The sequence below is a fragment of the Macaca nemestrina genome, chromosome 1 (assembly GCF_043159975.1).
Source record: "Macaca nemestrina isolate mMacNem1 chromosome 1, mMacNem.hap1, whole genome shotgun sequence".
Lineage (NCBI taxonomy): Eukaryota > Metazoa > Chordata > Mammalia > Primates > Cercopithecidae > Macaca > Macaca nemestrina.
Window position 1 is genome coordinate 206,176,649 of NC_092125.1, and position 22,675 is coordinate 206,199,323.

Genomic DNA, 22,675 nt, shown 5'->3' on the forward strand with positions numbered 1-22,675 from the left:
GACCCTCTGGGAAGTCAACTCTTGCACAGCTGATGTTATGAATTTCTGTTCTTCAGAAGGCTGCTCCTGCTACAAGTCTGCACTGGACCCAAGGATCTGGAACCTAGTGGGCATCTTCATTCCAAAGCCACATGTAAGTCTCACACACACACTGTACTTACTGCAAATCAGATTCTGTATGCAGGCATATTCCTTCAATTCAAATTCTTGCTGAAATCCCTCCTAAACTTACTTACCTTTAGCTTCCATTTGCTCCTGTGTCACCAAGCTATGGCTCAAATGCACAGAGCTCTGACTGCAGGGTGGGTGACAGGGCTTATGCAAATGCCTTAAGCCCGGTCTCCTGTCATGAGGTCTCCTGATGAAGGGCACCAAGCACTTCCGAACCGATGCTGCTTTGTGATGCTTCAGTCTGGGGACTAGATTCTCTCATTAGAATTTCCACACTCATTTAGGGGCATCTTTATTTGTAATAAAATGGGGATAGAGCATTGCCTCCCAAGCTCAGTGACCGTGCCTTTAGCAAACATTCCCCGACAGCAGTGGCAATCAGTGACTGAGAGACAAATTCACAGACTGCACCCAAATGACAAAAGTTACGTTTAATTTACAATGTAATAAAGGTTACAGGTAAAAAGCTACACATAAAGCATGAAAAGGCCTATTACACAAATGTACAAATCTCTGTACAAAGCTTGTATCAATGTTTCCTAACTTTGTCTCCTATGTTTGTTAGCCAGGTCTAGTCTCAGAGCTCTCAATAACAAGAGCTCTCAATTGGGGGGGAAAGAGCCTCCAAAGTGACATCTAAAAATTCCTCTTAGAGACACCAGTTACTTGCAAAAAAATCTTTTCCTTTTTATTTTGAATTACCCCAACCGGTTATATCCTTTGAAAATTGCCTTCATAATACACTTAAAAGTAATGCCTTAGAGTAGAGGACAGTACTCTGGAATTAAATAAGAAACTTCAGCAAGTGGAGTGCTCAGGTTTGACAAGAAAAACAGGTAGAGTTCAAACAATACTGTAAGTTAAAACTATAAACCTGTGTCTATGGCACCAGTCACAGAGGAAGGAAAATTGAACTGTTTTCACTCCAAAAGAGGAAGGACAAAAGAGAAAAGCCTAACTATTGGACCTCAAAACCACTGACCCAAGGAAACATTTTTTAGTTTAAACCTCAACTTAACTGCAGACTTCTAAGTCTTCTTTTTGATCAATTTGAGACCCATGGCAACCCTTCTGCTACCTGGGACTTGCAAAGGTAGTGAATATAAATCAGGCTGCTGGACCCCCAAGGCTGGTGATGCTACTGTAACCTCGACAGCTCTGGATTCAACCTGAGGGCCTGGGATATGTGACTTTACATAAAAATGATCCTGGAAAGTGGGAGAAAGGAGGTAGTGGAAGGCCTAGGAAAGAGCCAGGGCAGTCTATTGAAAAGGATATAAGGAGCCTTTCTTACACTGCGAGTGTTGTGAAGACAGGTCTTTATGGGCTATTTCAACCCCACCCCCAATTTTCATATTACATGGTTAGGATGCCAGGAGACATTCTGAAAGACGATACCGCACACATGGAAAGTTTTTCTCCCTAGTTCATTAGCTCCCCATCACCCTTCCACCCCATTCCCACCCAATCCCACCCCTCTCCATGACCAAAAATATCAAATCAGTAAGGAAGGTGTGGGCTTCTTGCCTGGCCAAGCCTCTTTTGCATACTTCTTCTTCTTGGGTTCATTTACAGCTTCAGGGTTATAGACTGCAGGGTTTGGTGCAGGGTTCATGTTCACTGCTGACGGCACAACAGGAGTCAAGTCCACATCAGGGGCAAGGTTTGGGTATGGCATGGGCAAGCCACCGATAAGTGCTGTCCCGTGGATGCCATGCGGCTGGGAGCCTGCTTCACTGTGTGTGGGGGGCAGGCCCCCGTAAAGTCCTCCACTGAAGGCAAAGTTCTGCATGCGCCTGCTCCCTGATTCCTCCAGGCCCAGGGAGCCTGGGCCCTCCACACGCTTCTTCTACAGTTCACGATGAGGAGAGGGGAGAGATTGGAGAGAGAAGACAAGCGGTGAGGCCCATGAGTGGTCAGCTTTTTCTATTCCAGCCTTAGAAAAATGGCTTTGGGAAAGGTTCCTAACTTCTAGCCTGTTCTCCTTTACGGACAACCTATTTCATGGTGTTAAAATCTTACGGTTTGAAGAGACCTTCCCAGTCATCTATGATGGTTCCCAACACTGCTCCATAACAAAGTTTTCACCATCCTATATCAGCCAAGAAGGATGGTACTGTGAGTTTTACATAAAGTAAAACATATCAATTTTAATGACTATTCTTTTTGTTTGTTTGTTTTTTTTTTTTTTTTTGAGACGGAGTCTCGCTCTGCCGCCCAGGCTGGAGTGCAGTGGCCAGATCTCGGCTCACTGCAAGCTCCACATCCCGGGTTCACGCCATTCTCCTGCCTCAGCCTCCCGAGTATCTGGGACTACAGGCGCCCGCCACCTCGCCAGGCTAGTTTTTTGTATTTTTTAGTAGAGACGGGGTTTCACCGTGTCAGCCAGGATGGTCTCGATCTCCTGACCTTGTGATCCACCCGTCTCGGCCTCCCAAAGTGCTGGGATTACAGGCTTGAGCCACCGCGCCCGGCCGATTAATGACTATTCTTTACCCTGAAGTCACATAGCTCACTTTCTTATTTTCATATTAAAATGACCTTTTAGGAGGAACACATGAGATCAGGAGTTCGAGACCAGCCTGGCCAACATGGAAAACCCCATTTCTACTAAAAATACAAAAATTAGCCAGGCGTGGTGGCAGGTTTCTGTCATCACAGCTACTCGGGAGGCTGAGGCACGAGAATCACTTGAGGCAGAGGTTGCAGTGAGCTGAGATGGTGCCACTGCACTCCAGCCTGGGTGACAGAGTGAGACTGTCTCAAAAATAAAAAACATTAAAAAAAAAATCCCTTTTAGGAAATGGAAACAATAAAAGATGGCAATAGATATTTTTCCTTTTTTTGAGGGGGAAAAATTTGGTATCTTCATATTTGATGTCCAATTTTTTTTTCGAGACAAGAGTTTCACTCTTGTTGCCCAGGCTGGAGTGTAATGGTGCCATCTCAGCTCACAGCAACCTCCGCCTCCCGGGTTCAAGCCATTCTCCTGCCTCAGCCTCTGGAGTAGCTGGGATTACAGGCATGCGCCACCACGTCCGGCTAATTTTGTATTTTTAGTAGAGACGGGGTTTCTCCATGTTGGTCAGGCTGGTCTCAAACTCCCTACCTCAGGTGATCCGCCCGCCTCGGCCTCCCAAAGTGCTGGGATTACAGGCATGAGCCACCGCACCTGGCCTGGTGTCCAATTTTTAAACATTAATCTGAGAGCAAAACCAATCTACAGTGAAGAAAATATTTACTGGCTGCCTGGGCCTAGGAGTGGACTGCTGCAAAGGGCCACGAGGCAACTTTTTGGAGTGAGGAAAATCTCTATCTTAATTATGGTGGCGGTTACACATGTATTTGCCAAAACTATACACTTAAATGTGTAGACTTTATTATATGTAAATTGTACTGCAATAAAATTGACATAAAACTATGTACCTGATGATTTTATACTTTAATGACAAGAAAATATTCCAAAGGAATAAAAACAACAACAAAAAGAGCTCAAGGGGCATTATGGAGTTCCACAGAAAAACATCTTCTACTTTTCCACACTAGACTAAAGCTCATGAAACATCCTCCTCACTCCTATACTCCTTCTGGATTAAACAAAGTCTAAGCAGGAACTCTGACAGATCTTATTTAGTCTAGTATATTCTACAGATTTTTTTTTTTTTTTTATAAAAAGTAAAACAATTTCTATATCATCTCTAACCAGCATCTTCTAATCACCTTCTTAATATTAACAGGGATCTCACTACTCTAAGGGGAAGTGTGTTGCCGTTTGGATTGTTCTGCTATTCGGTAGTTCTTCCACATGTTGAACGATCTAACTTCTACCTCTTGGTAGATCTTAGAAGATCTCTGTAACTTCTTAGAAGTTACTCTTAGAAGTAACTCTTAGAAGATCTCCGTAACTTCTACCTCTTGGTTCTTCAACATACTTGATCTTTAAACTTAATCCACATCTGGGCTGACATTCCTATCTGTGCCATTGCCACTCATAAAATAAAGGCATGACAAACCGTGTGGTATTGCAATAATGCATCTCCTCTACCTAACAGTTTACTTTTAGGCCAAAGAGAAAGGACAAAAGAAGGTGGGCTTCTCTCTGCACCCCTCTGGAAAATGAATTTACAGATTCACATTGCACATGATTTACATGAAACATCAAGCTGGCTAGTTACCTACAGCCTTTCTGTGGTACTCCAGGATTCCCTAAACATAGATTTCATTTCCACAGAATGAGAAATGGGAGAGGAGTATGGTATGTATTTTAAAATTAAGCACTCACTCAATAGCACATAAAGAGCAGGTTATTTTTTTTTTTTTGAGACAGAGTCTCCCTCGGTTGCCAGGGTGGAGTGCAGTGGAGTGCAATGGCGCGATCTCAGTTCACTGCAACTTCTGCCTCCCACGTTCCAGCTATTCTCCCGCCTCAACCTCTCAAGTAGCTGAGACTACAGGAACGTGCCACCACACCCAGCTAATTTTTGTATTTTTAGTAGAGACAGGGTTTCACCATGTTGGCCAGGCTGACCTCCTGACCTCAGGTGATCCGCCTGCCTTGGCCTCCCAAAGTGCTGGGATTACAAGTGTGAGCCACTGTGCCCAGCCTCTATCTCTTGACTTCTTGATCTGCCCGCCTCGGACTCCCAAAGTGCTCGGATTACAGGCATCAGCCAACGCGCCTGGCCTAAAGAACAGGTTTTTAAACACAGACTGTATGGCATTTCATGTGCTTCCTACCTTGACTGGGACCACTGCAGTTTGCACCATGTTCCTGAATCGACCAACTGAGGGATCCACATCCTCTGCAAAAAGAGAAGAGGGCAGGGTTGGGTTGGTACTTTACTGGGAGGATTAAGAGCACAGGGGTCACTGCAAACAAACCACCACAACAACTCATGTTAAAATTGTAAAACAGAGAGAGTGCTTCCTGGGTGCTGGGCATTGTGCTAAATCCTCACAAAGACCCTGTGACGTAGGTACTACCACAATCAACATTCAGTAGACGAGAAAGCAAACTGAGGCTTGGAGGAGTAAAGTGACTGGCCCAGTTGCTCTGGTGGAGAGGACAGGAGCCAGGACTTGAGTCCAAGTACTTCGAATCAGGCCTGTGATCTACATCACTGTGCTGTGCTGCCTTCCCCCAAGTTCTTTCCCATTCTTTATACTTCCCTCTTTTGAGGGGAAAGAAAAAAAGAGTAGACATTATCAGTTCCGTATCAGTGACAAAACAATGACATGTCAAGAGGTTACATATCAAATGCCTTGCTAATGCCTGCTTATTAGCAAAAAAAAAAAAAAAGATTTTGGATTCAAAGCCAGGGCTTCAAACTGAACCTGGCCTTTTGACTTGAATGGCCTGAACTGCATATAAGCAAGACTTACACTAAAGGCTCCGATACCCCCGTCTACACAGGAAATAAAGAGCAAGATGCTGTCCCATCTTTGATGAACTCAGTTACAGAGCCAGATAGGCTACAACACACAAAGGTGCTTCAAGAGAAGTACACAACAGTGTTTCTGGAGCAGAGGGGATGACTAGGCTGGATCGCCAAGGATGGTGGAGTTTTCTCACTGAAGGGTGAATGTGTGGAAACAGGCAGAGGCACCAACTTATGTACCACTACTACAGAAAACTACTCCAAGCCCCAGTTAACTTAATATAGCGATAGAGAAGGAATCGCTTCCCTAATAGGTATTGTAACCTTATTTTCTATGAGGTTGCTTGTTACTGAAAGAAACACTCCCAGCCAGGCACGGTGGCTCACGCCTGTAATCCCAGCACTTTGGGAGGCTGAGGCAGGCGGATCATGAGGTCAGGAGATTGAGACCATCCTGGCTAACACAGTGAAACCCCGTCTCTACTAAAAAATACTAAAAATTAGCCAGGCATGGTGGCGGGCACCTGTAGTCCCAGCTACTTGGAAGGCTGATGCAGGAGAATGGCATGAACCCAGGAGGTGGAACTTGCAGTGAGCCGAGATTGCACCACTGCACTCCAGCCTGGGCAACAGAGCGAGACTCCATCAGAAAAGGAAGGAAGGAAGGAAGGAAGGAAGGAAGGAAGGAAGGAAGGAAGGAAGGAAGGAAGGAAGGAAGGAAGGGAGGGAGGGAGGGAGGGAGGGAGGGAGGGAGGGAGGGAGGGAGGGAGGGAGGGAGGGAGGGAGGGATGGAGGGAGGGAGGAATGGAGGGAGGGAGGAAGGAAGGGAAGGGAGGAAGGGAAGGGAAGGGAGGAAGGGAAGGGAAGGGAGGAAGGAGAGGAAAGAAAGAGAAAGAAAGAGAAAGAAAGAAGAAAGAAAGAAGGAAGGAAGGAAGGAAGGAAGGAAGGAAGGAGGGAGGGAGGGAGGGAGGGAGGGAGGGAGGGAGGGAAGGAAGGGAGGGAGGGAAGGAAGGAAGGAAGGAAGGAAGGAAGGAAGGAAGGAAGGAAGGAAGGAAGGGAAAGAAAGACAGACTCCCAGAAATCCCCTTGGAAGACAAAAGAATCGTTATTTAATTTAGTAATTATAATTAGCCCCTGGTTTATTTGCTTTAAGTCTGGATTTTCACGTATTAGGATCCATGACTTTAAAGAGGACACTCTGGTAGTATGTTCACTATCAATCTCTGCTCTATGAACAAATGGCTTCTACATAGAAGAGAAAGGAAAAAAATATCCAAGCTCATTAAGAAAGAGACAATGTCCGCGGCGGCTCACGCCTGTAATCCCAGCACTTTGGGAGGCTGAGGCGGGCGGATCACAAAGTCAGGAGATCAAGACCATCCTGGCTAACACGGTGAAACCCCCGTCTCTACTAAAAATACAAAAAATTAGCTGGGCACGGTGGCGGGTGCCTGTAGTCCCAGTTACTTGGGAGGCTGAGGCAGGAGAATGGCATGAACCCAGGAGGCGGAGCTTGCAGTGAGCTGAGATCATACCACCGCACTCCAGCCTGGGCGACAGAGCAAGACTCCGTCTCAAAAAAAAAAAAAAAAAAAAAAAGAAAGAGACAACGTCTCTAAAAAGGTATCCCAATCTTCTCTCATGGCCCCTCTGGTTTCAGAGCCTGTGCTCTTAACCACTATGCTACATTGACTGAACACAATTCCCTAAGAAAGCTTGAGGGCACTAATTTTCAATGAGAAAAACAGCAGATCAGATCCTCACTCCTGAAAGAGACTTAAGAAATTTGTCTAGTCCAGTGGTTCCCAAATTGCTGGCTGTTGTACAAACAGGAGCTCATTAAAAAGTATAAATTTTGGGCTGGGCATGGTGGCTCACGCCTGTAATCCTAGTACTTTGGGAGGTCGAGGGCAGATCACTTGAGGTCAGGAGTTCAAAACCAGCCTGGCCAACATGGTGAAACCCTGTCTCTACTAAAAATACAAAAAAATTAGCCAGGCGTGGTGGCAGGCGCCTATAATCCCAGCTACTTGGGAGGCTGAGGCAGAAGAATCGATTGAACCCAGGAGGTGGAGGTTGCAGTGAGCCGAGGTTGCGCCACTGCACTCCAGCCTAGGTGACAGAATGAGACTCCGTCTCGAAAAATAAATACCTAAAAATAAAAAATAAAAAATAAAAATTTCAACCAGGCATGGGGGCTCATGCCTATAATCCCAGTACTTTGGGAGACTGAAGCAGGAGGATCACTTAAGCTCAGGAGTTCAAGACCAGCCAGGGCAACATGATGAAACCCCATTTCTACAAAACATATCACAATTAGCTGAGCGTGGTGGCATGCACCTGTTGTCCCAGATACTCAGGAGGTTGAGGTGGGAGGATCACCTGTGCCTGGGTGGTCAAGGCTGTAGTGAGCCATGACTGTGCCACTGCACTCTAGCCTGGGCGACAAAATGAGATCTTGTCTCTTACACACACATCAAAGAAAAACTAAAAAATACATACATTTCTAGGTCCAACCCTGGAAACTCTTTTTTGGAGACAGCCTCACTCTGTCACCCAGGTGGGAGTGCAGTGGCACGATCCTGGCTCCTTGCAAGCTCTGCCTCCCAGGTTCAAGCAATTTTCCCACCTCAGCTTCCCGAGTAGCTTAGACTACAGGTATGTGCCATCATGCCTGGCTGATTTTCGTATTTTTGTAGAGACAGGGTTCTGCCACGTTGGCCACCCTGGTCTCGAAATCCTGGCCTCAAGCAATTCACCAACTTCAGCCTCCCAAAGTGCTGGGATTATAGGCGTGAACCACTACGCCTGACCAACCACAGCTTTTTCTTTTTCTTTTTGTCACCTAGGCTGGAGTGCAATGGTGCAATCCCAGCTCACTGCAGCTTCTGCCTCCTGGGTTCAAGCAATTCTCTTGCCTTAACCTCCCAAGTAGCTGGGACTACAGGCGAGCACCACCAAGCCCAGCTAATTTTTGTATTTTTTTAAGTAGAGATGGGGTTTCACCTTGTTGGCCAGGCTAGTCTTGAACTCCTGGCCTTAAGTGATCCACCCTCCTCGGCATCCCAAAGTGCTGGGATTACAGGCATGAGCTACTGCGCCCGGGCCAACCATAGCTTTTTCATCAGAATAAACTAGGAAGATACCTCACCTGGATTGATGATCTCATCATCCTCACTGAATGTCACCCGCGAGTTCTTCCTCTTCCTCTTTGGTCTTTGAATGTCCAGATTTCCCTCCTCAATGGTAAGGGTAGAAATCCGCTTGTTGTGGGCAGTGTTGAACTCTGTCAGGTTCTAAGCCAGGGTTCATACAGGAAAGACAGCAGTCAGTACAAAGGGAATCTGATGGAGAAAATCATACTAAATAAAGGTCAGGAAGACGTGAGGGGCTAATCTTGACCTCCAAAGGGAGTTGAGACTCTTCTGCATTTAGAGAAGATTATACTGTCCTGAGACTACTAATACTAACAAGTCTCAAGTCTCATTAGAAAGAATGTGGGACATCCTCATTGACTAGTGGGGCAGTGATATTCAAAAGAAGGTAAAGGGCCTTGAGCTGAGAACAGGTCATCTGTGCAAATACCCTTGAGTTGTGTTTTGTTGCTGTTGTTGAAGAAAGGCTATCATGTCTTCATGCCCACAAGCAGCTGAGAATTAAAAGGAAATGTGGCTGGGAGGAACGCCAAGAATTGTTTTTAAGTAACAAAATTGAGATGAAAAAGGACAATTGGCTGTTTCTTTTCTAGTAGCTTTCTCCTTTAAAATTAAGGACACTGCTAGTGCACTTAATTTTTGGCGTTAATATTTTGTCATTCCCCATCCTGTGTCTGGCCCCAGTTCTATAAATAACTATCTCAATAATTAACTTGACCTTAGCTCTGTTGCTTGCCTCTTCCCAATCCACTGAAATTATTCCTTTCTGGTACAAACCACCAGTTTGAGATATTCTAAATGTCTTAAGAATGAAGATCCAGGGAGTACCTAACATACTGAACTAAAAGCCATGGAAGCACAGCAGCAGCCTGGATAGAGGCGGCCTCAAGGGGAAATGGGCAACAGTGACTGCCAGCAAGGTCCCTGGCTATGAAGCCACTTCTTCAAAACAAAACGACTTTTTTTTTTTTTTTTTTTTTGAGAGGGAGTCTGGCTCTGTGGCCCAGGCTGGAGTGCAGTGGCCGGATCTCAGCTCACTGCAAGCTCCGCCTCCCGGGTTTACGCCATTCTCCTGCCTCAGCCTCCCGAGTAGCTGGGACTACAGGCGCCCGCCACCTCGCCCGGCTAGTTTTTTTTTTTGTATTTTTTAGTAGAGATGGGGTTTCACCGTGTTAGCCAGGATGGTCTTGATCTCCTGACCTCGTGATCCGCCCGTCTCGGCCTCCCAAAGTGCTGGGATTACAGGCTTGAGCCACCGCGCCCGGCCCAAAACGACTTCTTAATTGTACAATTTCTTTTCTTTTTTTTGGAGATGGAGTATCACTCTTGTTGCCCAGGCTGGAATGCAATGGCGCAATCTTGGCTCACCACAACCTCCACCTCCTGGGTTCAAGCGATTCTGCTCCTCAGCCTCCTGAGTAGCTGGGATTACAGGCATGCGCCACCACACCCAGTTACTTTTTTGTATTTTTAGTGGAGACAGGGTTTCTCCATGTCACTCAGGCTGGTCTCGAACTCCTGACCTCAGGTGATCCGCCCACCTCAGCCTCCCAAAGTGCTGGGATTATAGGCGTGAGCCACTGTGCCCGGCCTAAATTGTAGAATTTCTATTGTGCTTTTCTTCCTAAGAGCTAGGAAACTGCCTTGGTGTACAGGAATAGTAAATGCAGGTCGGTGGTTAAGGACATGATTGCATTTGGTCTATCTGAACAGACCAATCATACCAGTGCAGTGACAGACATGTAAAGGACTATAGCCACACCAAACTACTGGGGTCAGCCTCAAAAAAGGAAAACTTCCACCACCTTAAAATTAAATCTTATAAAATTCATGGCCCTCAGGACAGCGAGGCCCATAAGAACAAAAGCAGTCTGGTTCTATTCAGAAGATTCCTGAGCTGTTCAGATAGCACCAAAAAAAGCTATATAAATGAATGAAAGTGTCAGTCTCTCCAAGCCAGTGCTGTCTGACAGAACTTTTTGTGAGGATGAAAACATTCTCTCTTTACACTACGCAACACGGCAGCCACTAGCCTTATGTGACTACATAATACTTGAAATATTGTTAGTGGCTACCACCTTGGTCAGCATTAGCTCTAAGCAGTCAAGGGACAGAGAAATGTAGCTTCTAGTCTTAGCTTGTAACAGCCAGTGAAAGTGCACAAAACAGCTCAAGAGGTCTAGTGGCTGTGACCCAGCCTCCTTGTTAGGCCTGGTGATACACAACCAAATCCATACAATGTGGCTCTCTGAGAGGTGTCACACCTGGCCACATCAGATTGCCAAAGGCCCATTACTGGACTCAAGAGAACCCCTGCTGCTAAGTCAATGGCATTTCCAGCTACAGAGAACAGCTATATACTCCAAAAACCAGGGTCCCCAAAGACAAAACAATGACATAAACAGGGAATTACATCAAGCTCAGTTTCCTCCTCTGGAAGCCCCAGTAAGCCCTTGAGTTCATCATCCTCTCCACCCATCTTCTCATCTCCTTTCACAGCCGATGGCAATGTCTGAGGCTTCTCGCGCAGAGTGTATGCCCTTGTGGATGCGCCAAATGAGACCGTGGAATCGATGGGAATTTGCTGAGGCTTGTGAGGTTCCAACCGAATGTGACCCAAGAAAGTGCCGTGTGCTGGGAACAACCAAATCAGAAACGTAAGGGGGAAAACAAAAACAACCCGAGTTTTAGAAGGGAGAGTATGATTGCCAACTCTCTTATGAGGTCAGCTTCCCCCCAGCACATCAGTTTTGCCTTTTTGTCTGTTTTTAATTTATTTTAAAAATGCCATAGTCAGGATCGTGGTCAGAAAACTCCAGCTTTTTAAAAAACGAAAATGGCACCGGGTCCACCACATCCATCATGTGTTACAGTGAGAAGGAAACTCCTTCACTGAGCCTTGAATCTCCTCAGTGGGTTTCTTATATCCTCAGACCTGTTGTTCCCCCAAATAACAAATACCACTGCCTGTTCTCTGCTGCCACACAGGCTTGGCTCCATTCTAGGTCAAACAAGAATGGCTCCAACCCAGCAGAAGCCATGCCTCCCAAAGCAGGAGCTGGGCTTCACTGTAGTTTTCCCTCTCCAGCCCCAAGTCAAAGGAATAGAGAAACTGCTGGCCTGGTGGCAGTTATGCTTAGGTTTTCCCCAGGACAAGAAAGAGCTTGGCTGAAACAGGTGCAATATCAATGCCAAAGCAAGCCAAAATCCTACTATAGATTCTGAATATTTTCCCCTGTTGGTATTCTGCATGTTATAAAATGGGAGAGAAAAGATAAGTATTTGCGAGACAAAGCTCTCCAAGACCGTTACGCAAGCAGATGAGGGTGATGTGCGAGTGTATGTTTGTGTGTGGTAGTAGGAGAGTGGTGGAATCCAACATGATATTCCCAGGAAGCAGGACCCTTTACATTTTACACTGTATTCACACATGGGCAAAATGAACAAATTTCAGGGCCCCATGCAGTTAAAGCTCAATTGCATTTCTGTGGATTATCTACGCAAAGTTTAAACTCTTATTAATTGGTGTATGCTTATGGATACTCCAATTAATTAATACTTATGGATTATTTTTATTTTTTGAGGCAGGGCTTACTCTGTCACCCAGACTGGAGTATAGTCGTGCTACAATGGCTCACTGCAACCTCCACCTCCTGGGCTCAAACAATCCTCCCACTTAAGCCTCCCAAGCAGCTGGGACCATAAGCGCACTCCACAATACAGGGCTAATTTTTTGTATTTTTTGTAGAGACCGGGGTCTCGTTACATTGCTCATGCTGGTCTTGAACTCCTGGGCTTGAGAGATTCACTGACATCAGCCTCCCAAAGTGCTGGGATTACAGGTGTGAGTCACCATGCCTGGCCTTGCTTATGGAATTAAAACTGGTATTATTCACAGTCAAAACAAAACAGAGATGGAATAAAGAACCAGAATAATGAAATTTTCCTCAAGATAAGCATTCTTAAAATGCCCTATATTGCTGCTCTATTACATTAGTGGAGCTAATCATAGCTTCTGCTTAAACGGAATCACAATTTATTATGGTTCTATAAACACTTGAACATGCATGGTCGATAGTGCCTGGGTGCCTTTTTCCTTTTCTTTTTTTTTTTTTTTTGAGACAGAATCTTACTGTGTTGCCCAGGCCAGAGTGCAGTGGCGCGATCTCGGCTCATTGAAACCTTCACCCCCTGGGTTCAAGCGATTCTCCTGCTTCAGCCTCCTGAGAAGCTGGAATTACAGGCACCCGCCGCCACCCCCAGCTAATTTTTGTATTTTTGGTAGAGGCGAGGTTTCACCATATTGGCCAGGCTGGTCTCAAACTCCTGCCCTTAGGTGATCCGCCCACCTCGGCCTCCCAAAGTGCTGGGATTATAGGAGTGAGCCACTGCACCCAGCTCTTTTTTGTTTGTTTGTTTGTTTTTTGAGAGAGTCTTGCTCTGTCACCCAGGCTGGAGTGCAGTGGCGCGATCTCGGCTCACTGCAAGCTCTGCCTCCCGGGTTCACACCATTCTCCTGACTCAGCCTCCCGAGCAGCTGGGACTACAGGCACCCGCCACCAAGCCCAGCTAATTTTTTTGTATTTTTAGTAGAGACGGGGTTTCACCGTGTTAGCCAGGATGGTTTCGATCTCCTGACCTCGTGATCCGCCCACCTCGGCCTCCCAAAGTGCTAGGATTACAGGCGTGAGCCACCGCGCCTGGCCTGTTTCTTTGTTTTTAAGAGATGGGGTCTTGTTCTGTCACCCGGACTGGAGTGCAGTGGTGTGATCACAGCTCACTGCAGTCTTGAACTCCTGGGCTCTAGTGATCCTCCCGCCTCAGCTTTCTGAGTAGCTACAGGTGTGCGCCCCCACACCCAGCTCATATTTGCTTATTGATGCCCCCAGGACAGCTCCCCAAACCCCTCTTCTCTCCACAGTCAGTTATCAATTATCTCAGGAAAACAGAAAAATCACAGAAATAGAGAAGGGTGGATTTAAAAACCAAATATTAACTTTTTCCATAAAACATAATTTCCAAACTAAAGAACCCAAAGAGCATTTTCATATTGCCCAAAGATAACATGTGAATTGGGAGGGAGTTACTTACTACTGTTGAGATCTATCAGGAAAACTCTCTTCAGATGCTTGTGGTAGACAAGTGCAGCATGGACCCGAGAGCAAGACTGGTGGTCAATGGTAAAGTCACACAAATCAGGGTTTCTCCCAAATAAGTAATACTTCTTCTCATCAATAATCAGTTTCTAAATAAATATTAAATTAAATATTACTTAAATCTTGTTTCAACAGCATTTACCAAAAACTCTTCCAATCAAATAGAGAATCTTGATAAAATTCCTTTCCATTAGATTGATTTGAGTAATAACTCCATTTCCTTGTATCAAAAAAAGGAAAATCCATTCCAAGGAGAAAAAAATATCTCCCGTTATTCTTCAACATAAAGCACTCAGAATAATTTACTAAAATAACATTTTTTTGGAGAATGGATGGCAATGGATGGTAATTCATCTCCTCAATATAGTGTTTAATTGTCTAGTGTTGGTATGAAAATAACTTCTCTTTCTCTTTTTTGTTTCTGAGATGGAGTCTCGCTCTGTTGCCCAGGCTGGAGTGCAGTCGCACGATCTCGGCTCACTGCAACCTCTGCTTCCTGGGTTCAAACAATTCTCCTGCCTTAGCCTCCCAAGTAGCTGGGACTACAGGCGTGCACCACCAAGTTCAGCTAATTTTTTTTTTTTTGAGACAGAGTCCCACCCTGTCACCCAGGCTGGAGTACAATGGTGTAATCTCGGCTCACTGCAACCTCCACCTTCTGGGTTCAAGCAATTCTCCTGCCTCAGCCTCCCAAGCAGCTGGGATTACAGGTGCATGACACCATGCTCGGCTAATTTTTTGTATTTTTAGTAGAGATGGGGGTTTTACCATGTTGGCCAGGCTGGTCTCGAACTCCTGACCTTATGATCTGCCCATCTCGGCCTCCCAAAGGGCTGGGATTACAGGCGTGAGCCACCAAGCCCGGCCTAATTTTTGTATTTTTAGTAGAGACGGGGTTTCATCATACTGGCCAGGTTGGTCTTGAACTCCTGACCTCGTGATCTGCCCACCTCAGCCTCCTAAAGTGCTGGGATTACAGGTGTAAGCCACCGTGGTCGGCCAACTTTATTTTTTTTGAGACAAAATCTCGCTCTGTCACCCAGTCTGGAGTGCAATGGCATGACCTTGGCTCACTGCAACCTCTGCCTCCCAGGTTTAGGCGATTCTCCTGCCTCCCGAGTAGCTGGGACTACAGGCACATACCACCACGCCTAGCTAATTTTTTGTATTTTTAGTAAAGACAGGGTTTCATTGTGTTAGCCAGAATGGTACTGATCTCCTGACCTCATGATCCGCCCGCCTCAGCCTCCCAAAGTGCTGGGATTACAGGGGTGAGCCACCGCGCACGGCCTGAGATCAACAATTGAATTGTGCCTGGCCTGAGATCGACAATTGAATTAAGAGTGGCTGGCTTCTGAAAAAAGGTTCTGTTGGATCTTAATTTTCGATCAATTAGGAAACAAGAAGCACAATGCATGTCTATAAAGGAACAAGATTGCTTTTAGCCTAGTGAAACTGAAAAAAATGTAGTAAGATTGCTTCTCAGAAAATATTCAAATGTGTATTTGGGAAAGGAATGAAGCGTAAACACCTATTTCTATTCTAATCATGCTGCTATAGCCCCAAAGTATTTTTGTTTGTTTTTGAGACAGTCTTATTCTGTCATCCAAGCTGGAGTGCACTGGTGCAATCTCAGCTCACTGCAGCCTCCACCTCCCAGGTTCAAGCGTTTCTCCTACCTCAGCCTCCTGAGTAGCTGAGATTAATGGCGCCCACCACCACACCCGACTAATTTTTGCATTTTTAGTAGAGATGGGGTTTCACCATGTGAAACCAGGCTGGTCTCGAACTCCTGACCTCAGGTGAACTGACAGCCTCAACCTCCCAAAGTGCTGGGATTACAGGTGTTAGCCACTGTGCTACACCTGAGCTGAATTTAGCTTTATAAAAAACTTGCTGGCCAGGCGCAGTGGCTCATGTCTGCAATCCCAGCACTTTGGGAGGCTAAGGCGGGCGGATCACGAGGTCAGGAGATCAAAACCATCCTGGCCAACATGGTGAAACCCCGTCTCTACTAAAAATACAAAAAAAAAAAAAAAAAAAAAAAATTAGGCGTGGTGGCAGGTGCCTGTAGTCCCAGCTACTCAGGAGGCTGAGGCAGAAGAATGGCATGAGCCCGGGAGGCGGAGCTTGCAGAGAGTCAAGATCTGCACTCCAGCCTGGGCGACAGAGCGAGACCCTGTCTCACAAACAAAAACAAGCAAACAAAAAAATAAAAATAAAAAACTTGCTATACCTGTCCTTATATTTCTTTTAATCCTGGATCTGTAAAGCCTTTGCCACAGATCGGTTATAAACTGGACTGTTATAGATGAAGGACTCTAGATGAATTATTGCTAACGCTTCTTCCACTGCTAGTGGTCTAGTAATCTAGTGTGAGCACTTGAGGAATAACTGTCATTTGAGTATGCTGTGTTTTTCCTTTAAATATGAGGTCTCATTAAACTCTAGTTCACATTTCACACTATACTCCTAAAATTCCTGAGAAAATATAGCACAAAGCTAAGTAGAGTACAGTCAAGTTAGTACCAGGCTGGGAATCAAGAAGCTTGTATTTCATTCCTGGCTAAGTCCTTTAACTCACAATGGGCTACTATTCTCGCCTTATAAAACCAAAAGATACACCTCATGCAAGCACACTTTCAACACTGATTATAGTAACAACTGCTAGGCACTTCTATGCCACACACTATGCTATGAGTTTGATGTTATATCATTTCATCCTCACAACCACCCTATGAGGTGGGTAACACTATTCTCTTCCTATTTATATAAATGACAAAATTGAAGCATAAAGAAATTAACATACTCAAGTTCACACAGTTAGATACTTGTGGGCTGGGTTAGAAATTCAGATTTGTCTGGCTTCAGAGTCTAAGCTGTTTTAACCACTACATTATATATTTTCTTCATTCTGCTTACATCAAAAACTGCACCATATGGCAAGGAGTATTTTAAGAAGAGAATAAGTACTGTGGGTCACACTCTTTCCTTAAACAATCACTTAGCCAGTTTCTTTCAAGTTCAGCCTTAAGGTTCAATTAATTCAGGCTAGCTTGGATATGTGGGTCACCTCTGGGAAACCCTATCTAACAGTGCCCATCTGCTGCTGGAAGAGCTTGTTCTGGGCCCATACTACTATGGGGAACCAAGATTTAACAACAGCCTGACAGGAGATCAGTCAGTCCCCTTCATCTCTGCTTTGACCCAAGGTTTTTAAGACTTGAGTTAAAAATAAGACATTATTTCAGGATTAAGAGAGAGCCCAGAAATTTCAACAACTTGTTCTAATAGCTATTCGAGCTGAATCTCATTGCACTTCTCATTCATATTTATATGCACATGGATTATGCTGTCACAAACTTAAATTTGCTAACCACAGTGCTCACAGATTGGGCTGAAGGAACATGAAAGACCACCAGCTCTTGGGCTCTAAAATAACAATGACTAAATTTCTATGAATCTAGAGTGCCAATAGACATACTATAGATTTAGGGATTTGAGAGGAAAAAAGAGAGGGCCTCCAAATTAAATGTACACATTCAGTATTAAAGGCATCCCAATTTTTTTTTTTTTTTGGAGACCGAGTCTGGCTCTGTGGCCCAGGCTGGAGTGCAGTGGTGCGATCTCAGCTCACTGCAAGCTCCGCCTCCCGGGTTCACGCCATTCTCCTGCCTCAGCCTCCTGAGTAGCTGGGACTACAGGCGCCTGCCACCATGCCCGGCTAATTTTTTGTATTTTTAGTAGAGATGGGGTTTCACCTTGTTAGCTAGGATGGTCTTGATCTCCTGACCTCATGATCCGCCCGTCTCGGCCTCCCAAAGTGCTGGGATTACAGGCTTGAGCCACCGCGCCCGGCCGGCATCCCAATTACAGAAATGTTAAAATGAATTTTTTTTTTTTCCTGAGATGAAGTCTTGCTTTGTCGCCCAGGCTCAAGGCAGTGGTGCAATCTCCATTCACTGCAACCTCTGCCTCCTGGGTTCAAGTGATTCTCCTGCCTCAGCCTCCCAAGTAGCTGGTATTATAGGTGCGTGCCACTGCACCTGGCTAATTTTTTAATTTTTAGTAGAGACGGGGTTTTGCCATGCTGGCCAGGCTGGTCTTGAACTCCTGACCTCAGGTGATCTGCCCGCCTCGGCCTCCCAAAGTGCTGGGAGGCCAGGCGTGAGCCGCCACTGAGCCTGGCCAAAATGAACGGAATTTTAACAGAAAACCGTATGTCTCAGAACCAAGGAAATGTGTCAGATGTTGAACAATGTGCTGCTTCTGTCCAAGTGACTGAAATAATGCACTGGCTTTCAACAGTCACTAAAGCCATAGCTTCTTGACTAGCTATGGCCAGTACCACTATCCAGTTGTGCCTCTGAGTTATAACTCAGAGTGTATCTTTACACACTGGGCTTAAAAGACTCATGGCTTTTGTTTTAATGTTGCACTTCTTAAACCCAGCTATCACAACACATCACAAGCCTTTGATACAAAGCTAGGATATAGATAGCTAGGTTAGTATCAAGTGCTGATTAAGTTTAAATCTAAAAATAAGCACATCTCAGGTCTACACCTCTCAAGAATACAGTGATGTCTGAGGATTTTAACTTGACAAGTTTGTGGCAACTCAGCACACTTAACAACACCGAAAGAGAACGTTATCAGCTAATAGAAACCAATGATCAGGGGAGTGTCTAGCAAGTTAGAGTGTTTTGAAAATATAATACCAATTATTCCACAAAGGAATGTGATGTTATCATTAAGACTAGGCAACCCTGTCTGTTTCTTCCTGTTGCAAACTAAAGATTTGCTAAATTCTAGTAATAAAACAAATCTCTATATGTCTTCAAGCTTTGTGCTCTTTAGCAACAAATATTTTGTAACTGTGGAACAATCCGTAGTAAAAAAAAGTTTTACAGATATTTTAGCTAAATTATTTCTTTGAATAATCTTGAAGTTTTAAATCTTTAAGATTGAAGAACCCATGATAAAGCGGCTCTCTGTGACTGGCTGAGTCCATGATGTATTCATAACAGGAGAAATCATTAAAACTCACGCATGCCTTAATACTTTGCAAAATACCTGGTCATCTCTACAAAATCCCAAAAGTGACAAAAATATATTTACAGAGTAACCTTCAAAAGATCTCAGATAGCTTTTCAATCTAGCAACCATGGAACTGCAACATTTTTATTAAATACCAAAAAACCACAAGGAAAAAACTGCATTCAATAATGGGGCCTTGAACCTAAATTCTAGCTGAGCAAGCAAATATAAAATTGGTCTAATACAGGGAGACTCACAGCTACATGGTCATGGTGGGCTTAATATCCATCTCTTGGTAAATAAATAATACCATAAGGATTATAAAAAATTTACGTAAACTAATAGCTAATAAAAACTCATGTTCTCTTGAACTCCTATGTGGTGTTCTCTCTAGAGGCTTGTATAAAAGCTGGAATTCTGCTCAACTTTTATAGTACTTAATTCAAATATAACTATGTAATTTTTTGGTGTGATTCTGTCTCTTCCACTGGACGACTTGAGGAGAGAAATCATGTTGGTTTCGCTTACTGCTGCAATCTGTAAGCCAAGCACTGTAACTGGCACATAGTAAACACTCAATACATGTTTTCAAAGAATCAATTAATGAATTTCACCACAATTCCATTATCTTTTTGAGTAAGTGTCGTCTTAGTTTACCATATTTCTTATAAGGAGTTGGGCCTGAATCTCTTAAAATTAACTTAAAAGTTAAACTCAACATATATCATTCACTTTCTTCAGTTACTGCATACCTTGCACGGTTTACACAACTCCATGTACTCAGGGAGAGGGAATTAACCAAGCTAACAGGGCTTCCAGTTTGACTGGGGCCCACAGGACCCATGACCTATTAAAACCATTCATTTGAGAGAAGTCACAAAAAAGTGAGTGTCTGTGGTAGATACAAGCTTTAAGTGTGTGATGTCACCATGTGCTTTTAACAGAAAAAAAAATCAGGATGAAAGAAAGTAGCATTGCTGGAAAACAAAGCACAGGAGAGGGGGTGGAAAAGTGAGTCACTGGCAAAAATCTTTAGTGTGGTGGGCAAAAAAGGAAGACATGTATTTCCATACCTCAATTAGTTTGTCTCCTTTGACTACATCCAGATGTAAACCGGGAGGGGGCTTACCTGCCCTGAAAAATAAAAATAGAAAAAAGCATTTTCACGATGAGTTTATAAATGCAATTTACAATCACTGTCCCATTCAACATTGCAGCTCTCCTACCAGCCAGCCTATAATTAGTTCATGTTCAAGCAGAAATGTCATCCACTTCACTGTTATTACAGCTCCATTCTACGTTTGACACTTACTTCCCTAGTGATTCAACTGCTCTGAAACAGATTTTAGTGGATCTGTATTTAGAGCAGCACCAAGAAACCTATATTTTAACACTGGATCTTCACCTTAGAGAAAGAGCTGCATAGAGAGTGTAAGTACGATAGCTGGAGTGGTCTGGTCACCTGGAGTTTGAATCTGAAATTTACCCCTACTCCAATATCATATAAAGATCAAATAAATTAGTTGCTGTTTGGGGCTGATCAAGATTAGTCTCATCACAGAGTAAGCAGAGTACTGTCCTGAGCTCTGAGACCAAATCAGAGGTGCATAATTAGGGAACTAGGGCAATTCAAAATCATGCCCCATGAAACCAGGTACCAAATGAATATGTTACCCTTGAACAGGTCTTTCTACAACAGCATGATTAAGGGAAGTTTCCTCTATACTCCTACAGCCATATCATTCAAGGGAGACTCACATATGTCAAAGCACCTAACAGTGCCTGGTACCTACCAGACCCTAAGGAAAGGGTAGGTGATCTCAAAGCAGTGCTTTCTAACTACGTTTGCTGTATTGGTCCAAGTTTGAAATCAATACAGCGAGGGATCAAAACGGATATAGAATTTGTAGACTGAAGCAACCATTACAAAAGTGCAAAGCGATCCAGAAAATAGCCACACATTTGCTTGCTTTTTGGGTTTGCTAATTTGAAGTTAGAAAAAAGAACCACCTCACTAGAACCTCTAGATTTGCACACGAAAAAAACGTATCCTTGTCTAGCTAACTGAAGATGCAACACAGTCATCTCAAACAATCCTGCCCCAACCCCTCCTCTATGGAAAGGACAGTGCACCGGACAAAAGGCCATTTTGTCCACGAAAAAGGAGGAATGTTACATCCAAAATATACTTTCTGTATGTGCCTGACTCAGGCCTTGGAGCTGGGAATACAAAGATGCAGTCTTTGCCCTTGAGGATGGCAATATAACGGGAGACAGAGACAAGTAACAATACACTGCGATGAGCTACAGCAGAAAAAAACTCTTAATTTCAGAAGCGTTTCCTTGTAAGGTAATTCATATTTATTCAACTTGTACTCTACTCAAAGGCCAAATTATTTCATTATTCCCAAGAACTTTCGAAGGGATAAAAAGGGTTCATGCCAGCCATTACTAATGCCTACTCGTGCCACAGACTGGGAGCTCCCTGAGGGCAGGGAGGGCGCTAACCTACCCTCGTGTTCTCTGTGGCAGACAGAAAAGTGCCGCACGAGGGATGCAGCAACCAAAGAGGGATGCGGGGCTCAGACGTAGGGTTGGGGCAGGGGCTGGCTCGAGAGCGCTCGGGACGTACAGGAAGGGGCCAGGTACGATGCTCCATGAGAGCACCAGGCACTCAGTCAGGAGTTGGGCGTAAGTTCGGGCAAAGGCCTCAAAGCGCTCCAGCGACTGGCTAATCGCTCAAAGGGGCTGCCTAAGTGAGCGCCTTTGAGCCCCCCACCCCGTGTTTCTTCAGTTCCTGGGCCTGGGCTCCAGGCTCTCGGTTCTTCAACACGTCTCCCGGCCCGGTGCAGCGAACAGTTTTTCCTCAACCATTCCAGGGTTTCTGAGCCGTTCGGCTCGCAGCAGAAAAGTAAAAAAAGAGCCGCCCTTCCAGCCCAGGCTAGCTCCGGCCAGGCCACTCTAGCCCTGGCCGCCCCGCCACTCACCAGGTTGGGCAGTCGAACAGCGGGAGGCTGGAGCCGGAGTTCGCGGCTGCCGCCATCTTGCGTCTCCCCCTCCCATTTGGCGGGCCCGAAGCACGCCGGGAAACTGGAAGACCGAAAAGGGAAAAGCGGCATCCCAGCAGCCTGTGCGTACGCACGCTCACGCACGCACGCGCGTACGGGGGGCGGTGCTTCTAGTGGGGACAGTGTAGGTTTTGGGATTTTTTTTTTTCCACCGTTTGTGCGAGTTGGCCGTCTCTGGAAGTCTCCAGTGTATGGTTTTCCTTGGCCAGGAGGTATCAAAGGAAAAGCGACTTTGTAGGGAGGGGAGTCAGTCTCTACCTGCGTCCTCCTGCAAACGCTTCTGGGCTCTGAAATCTTGGGACTAAGCCGGGCGCGATGGCTCACGCCTGTAATCCCAGCACTTTCGGAGGCTGAGGCGGGCGGATCACTTGAGGTCAGGGGTTCGAGACCAGCCTTGCCAACATGGTGAAACCCCCGTCTCTACTAAAAATACAAAAATTAGTCGGGGGTAGTGGCACATGCCTGTAATCCCAGCTACTTGGGAGACTGAAGCAGGAGAATCGCTTGCACCCGGGAGGCGGAGGTTGCAGTGAGCCGAGATCGCGCCATTGTACTCCAGCCAGGGCAACCGAGCGAGACTCCGTCTCAAAAAAAAAAAAAAAAAAAGAGAGAAGGAAAAAATCTGGGGACTGCATCCTCCTCCAACGTTTAGGTTAAGACCGTCAGCCTTTTGCCCTCAAAGCAGAGAAGCTAAAGGGCAAAACTTGGAG

General features: G+C 45.2%; 1 protein-coding gene and 1 non-coding gene across 3 annotated transcripts; both read right to left on the reverse strand.

Moving 5' to 3' along the window:
- Nucleotides 1–587: 587 nt before the first annotated feature.
- On the reverse strand, nucleotides 588–22,039 carry LOC105494548 (protein phosphatase 1 regulatory subunit 8). 2 transcript variants are annotated; one of them, XM_011763061.3, is made up of 7 exons: nucleotides 21,885–22,039; nucleotides 19,971–20,031; nucleotides 13,796–13,949; nucleotides 11,118–11,338; nucleotides 8,701–8,845; nucleotides 4,909–4,973; nucleotides 588–2,020 (listed from the first exon to the last, which is right to left on the reverse strand). In XM_011763061.3, the coding sequence occupies exons 1-7, from the start codon at nucleotides 21,938–21,940 to the stop codon at nucleotides 1,667–1,669; spliced, it is 1,056 nt and encodes a 351-aa protein (XP_011761363.1). In that variant the 5' UTR covers nucleotides 21,941–22,039; the 3' UTR covers nucleotides 588–1,666. The 2 variants fall into 2 exon arrangements, with proteins under 2 accessions (XP_011761363.1, XP_070953854.1); XM_071097753.1 differs by lacking the exons at nucleotides 11,118–11,338; nucleotides 21,885–22,039.
- LOC112429055 (small Cajal body-specific RNA 1) lies at nucleotides 18,217–18,382 on the reverse strand. Its single transcript, XR_003021191.1, has one exon. It is a non-coding gene; the product is annotated as a small Cajal body-specific RNA 1 (non-coding RNA).
- Nucleotides 22,040–22,675: the final 636 nt, after the last annotated feature.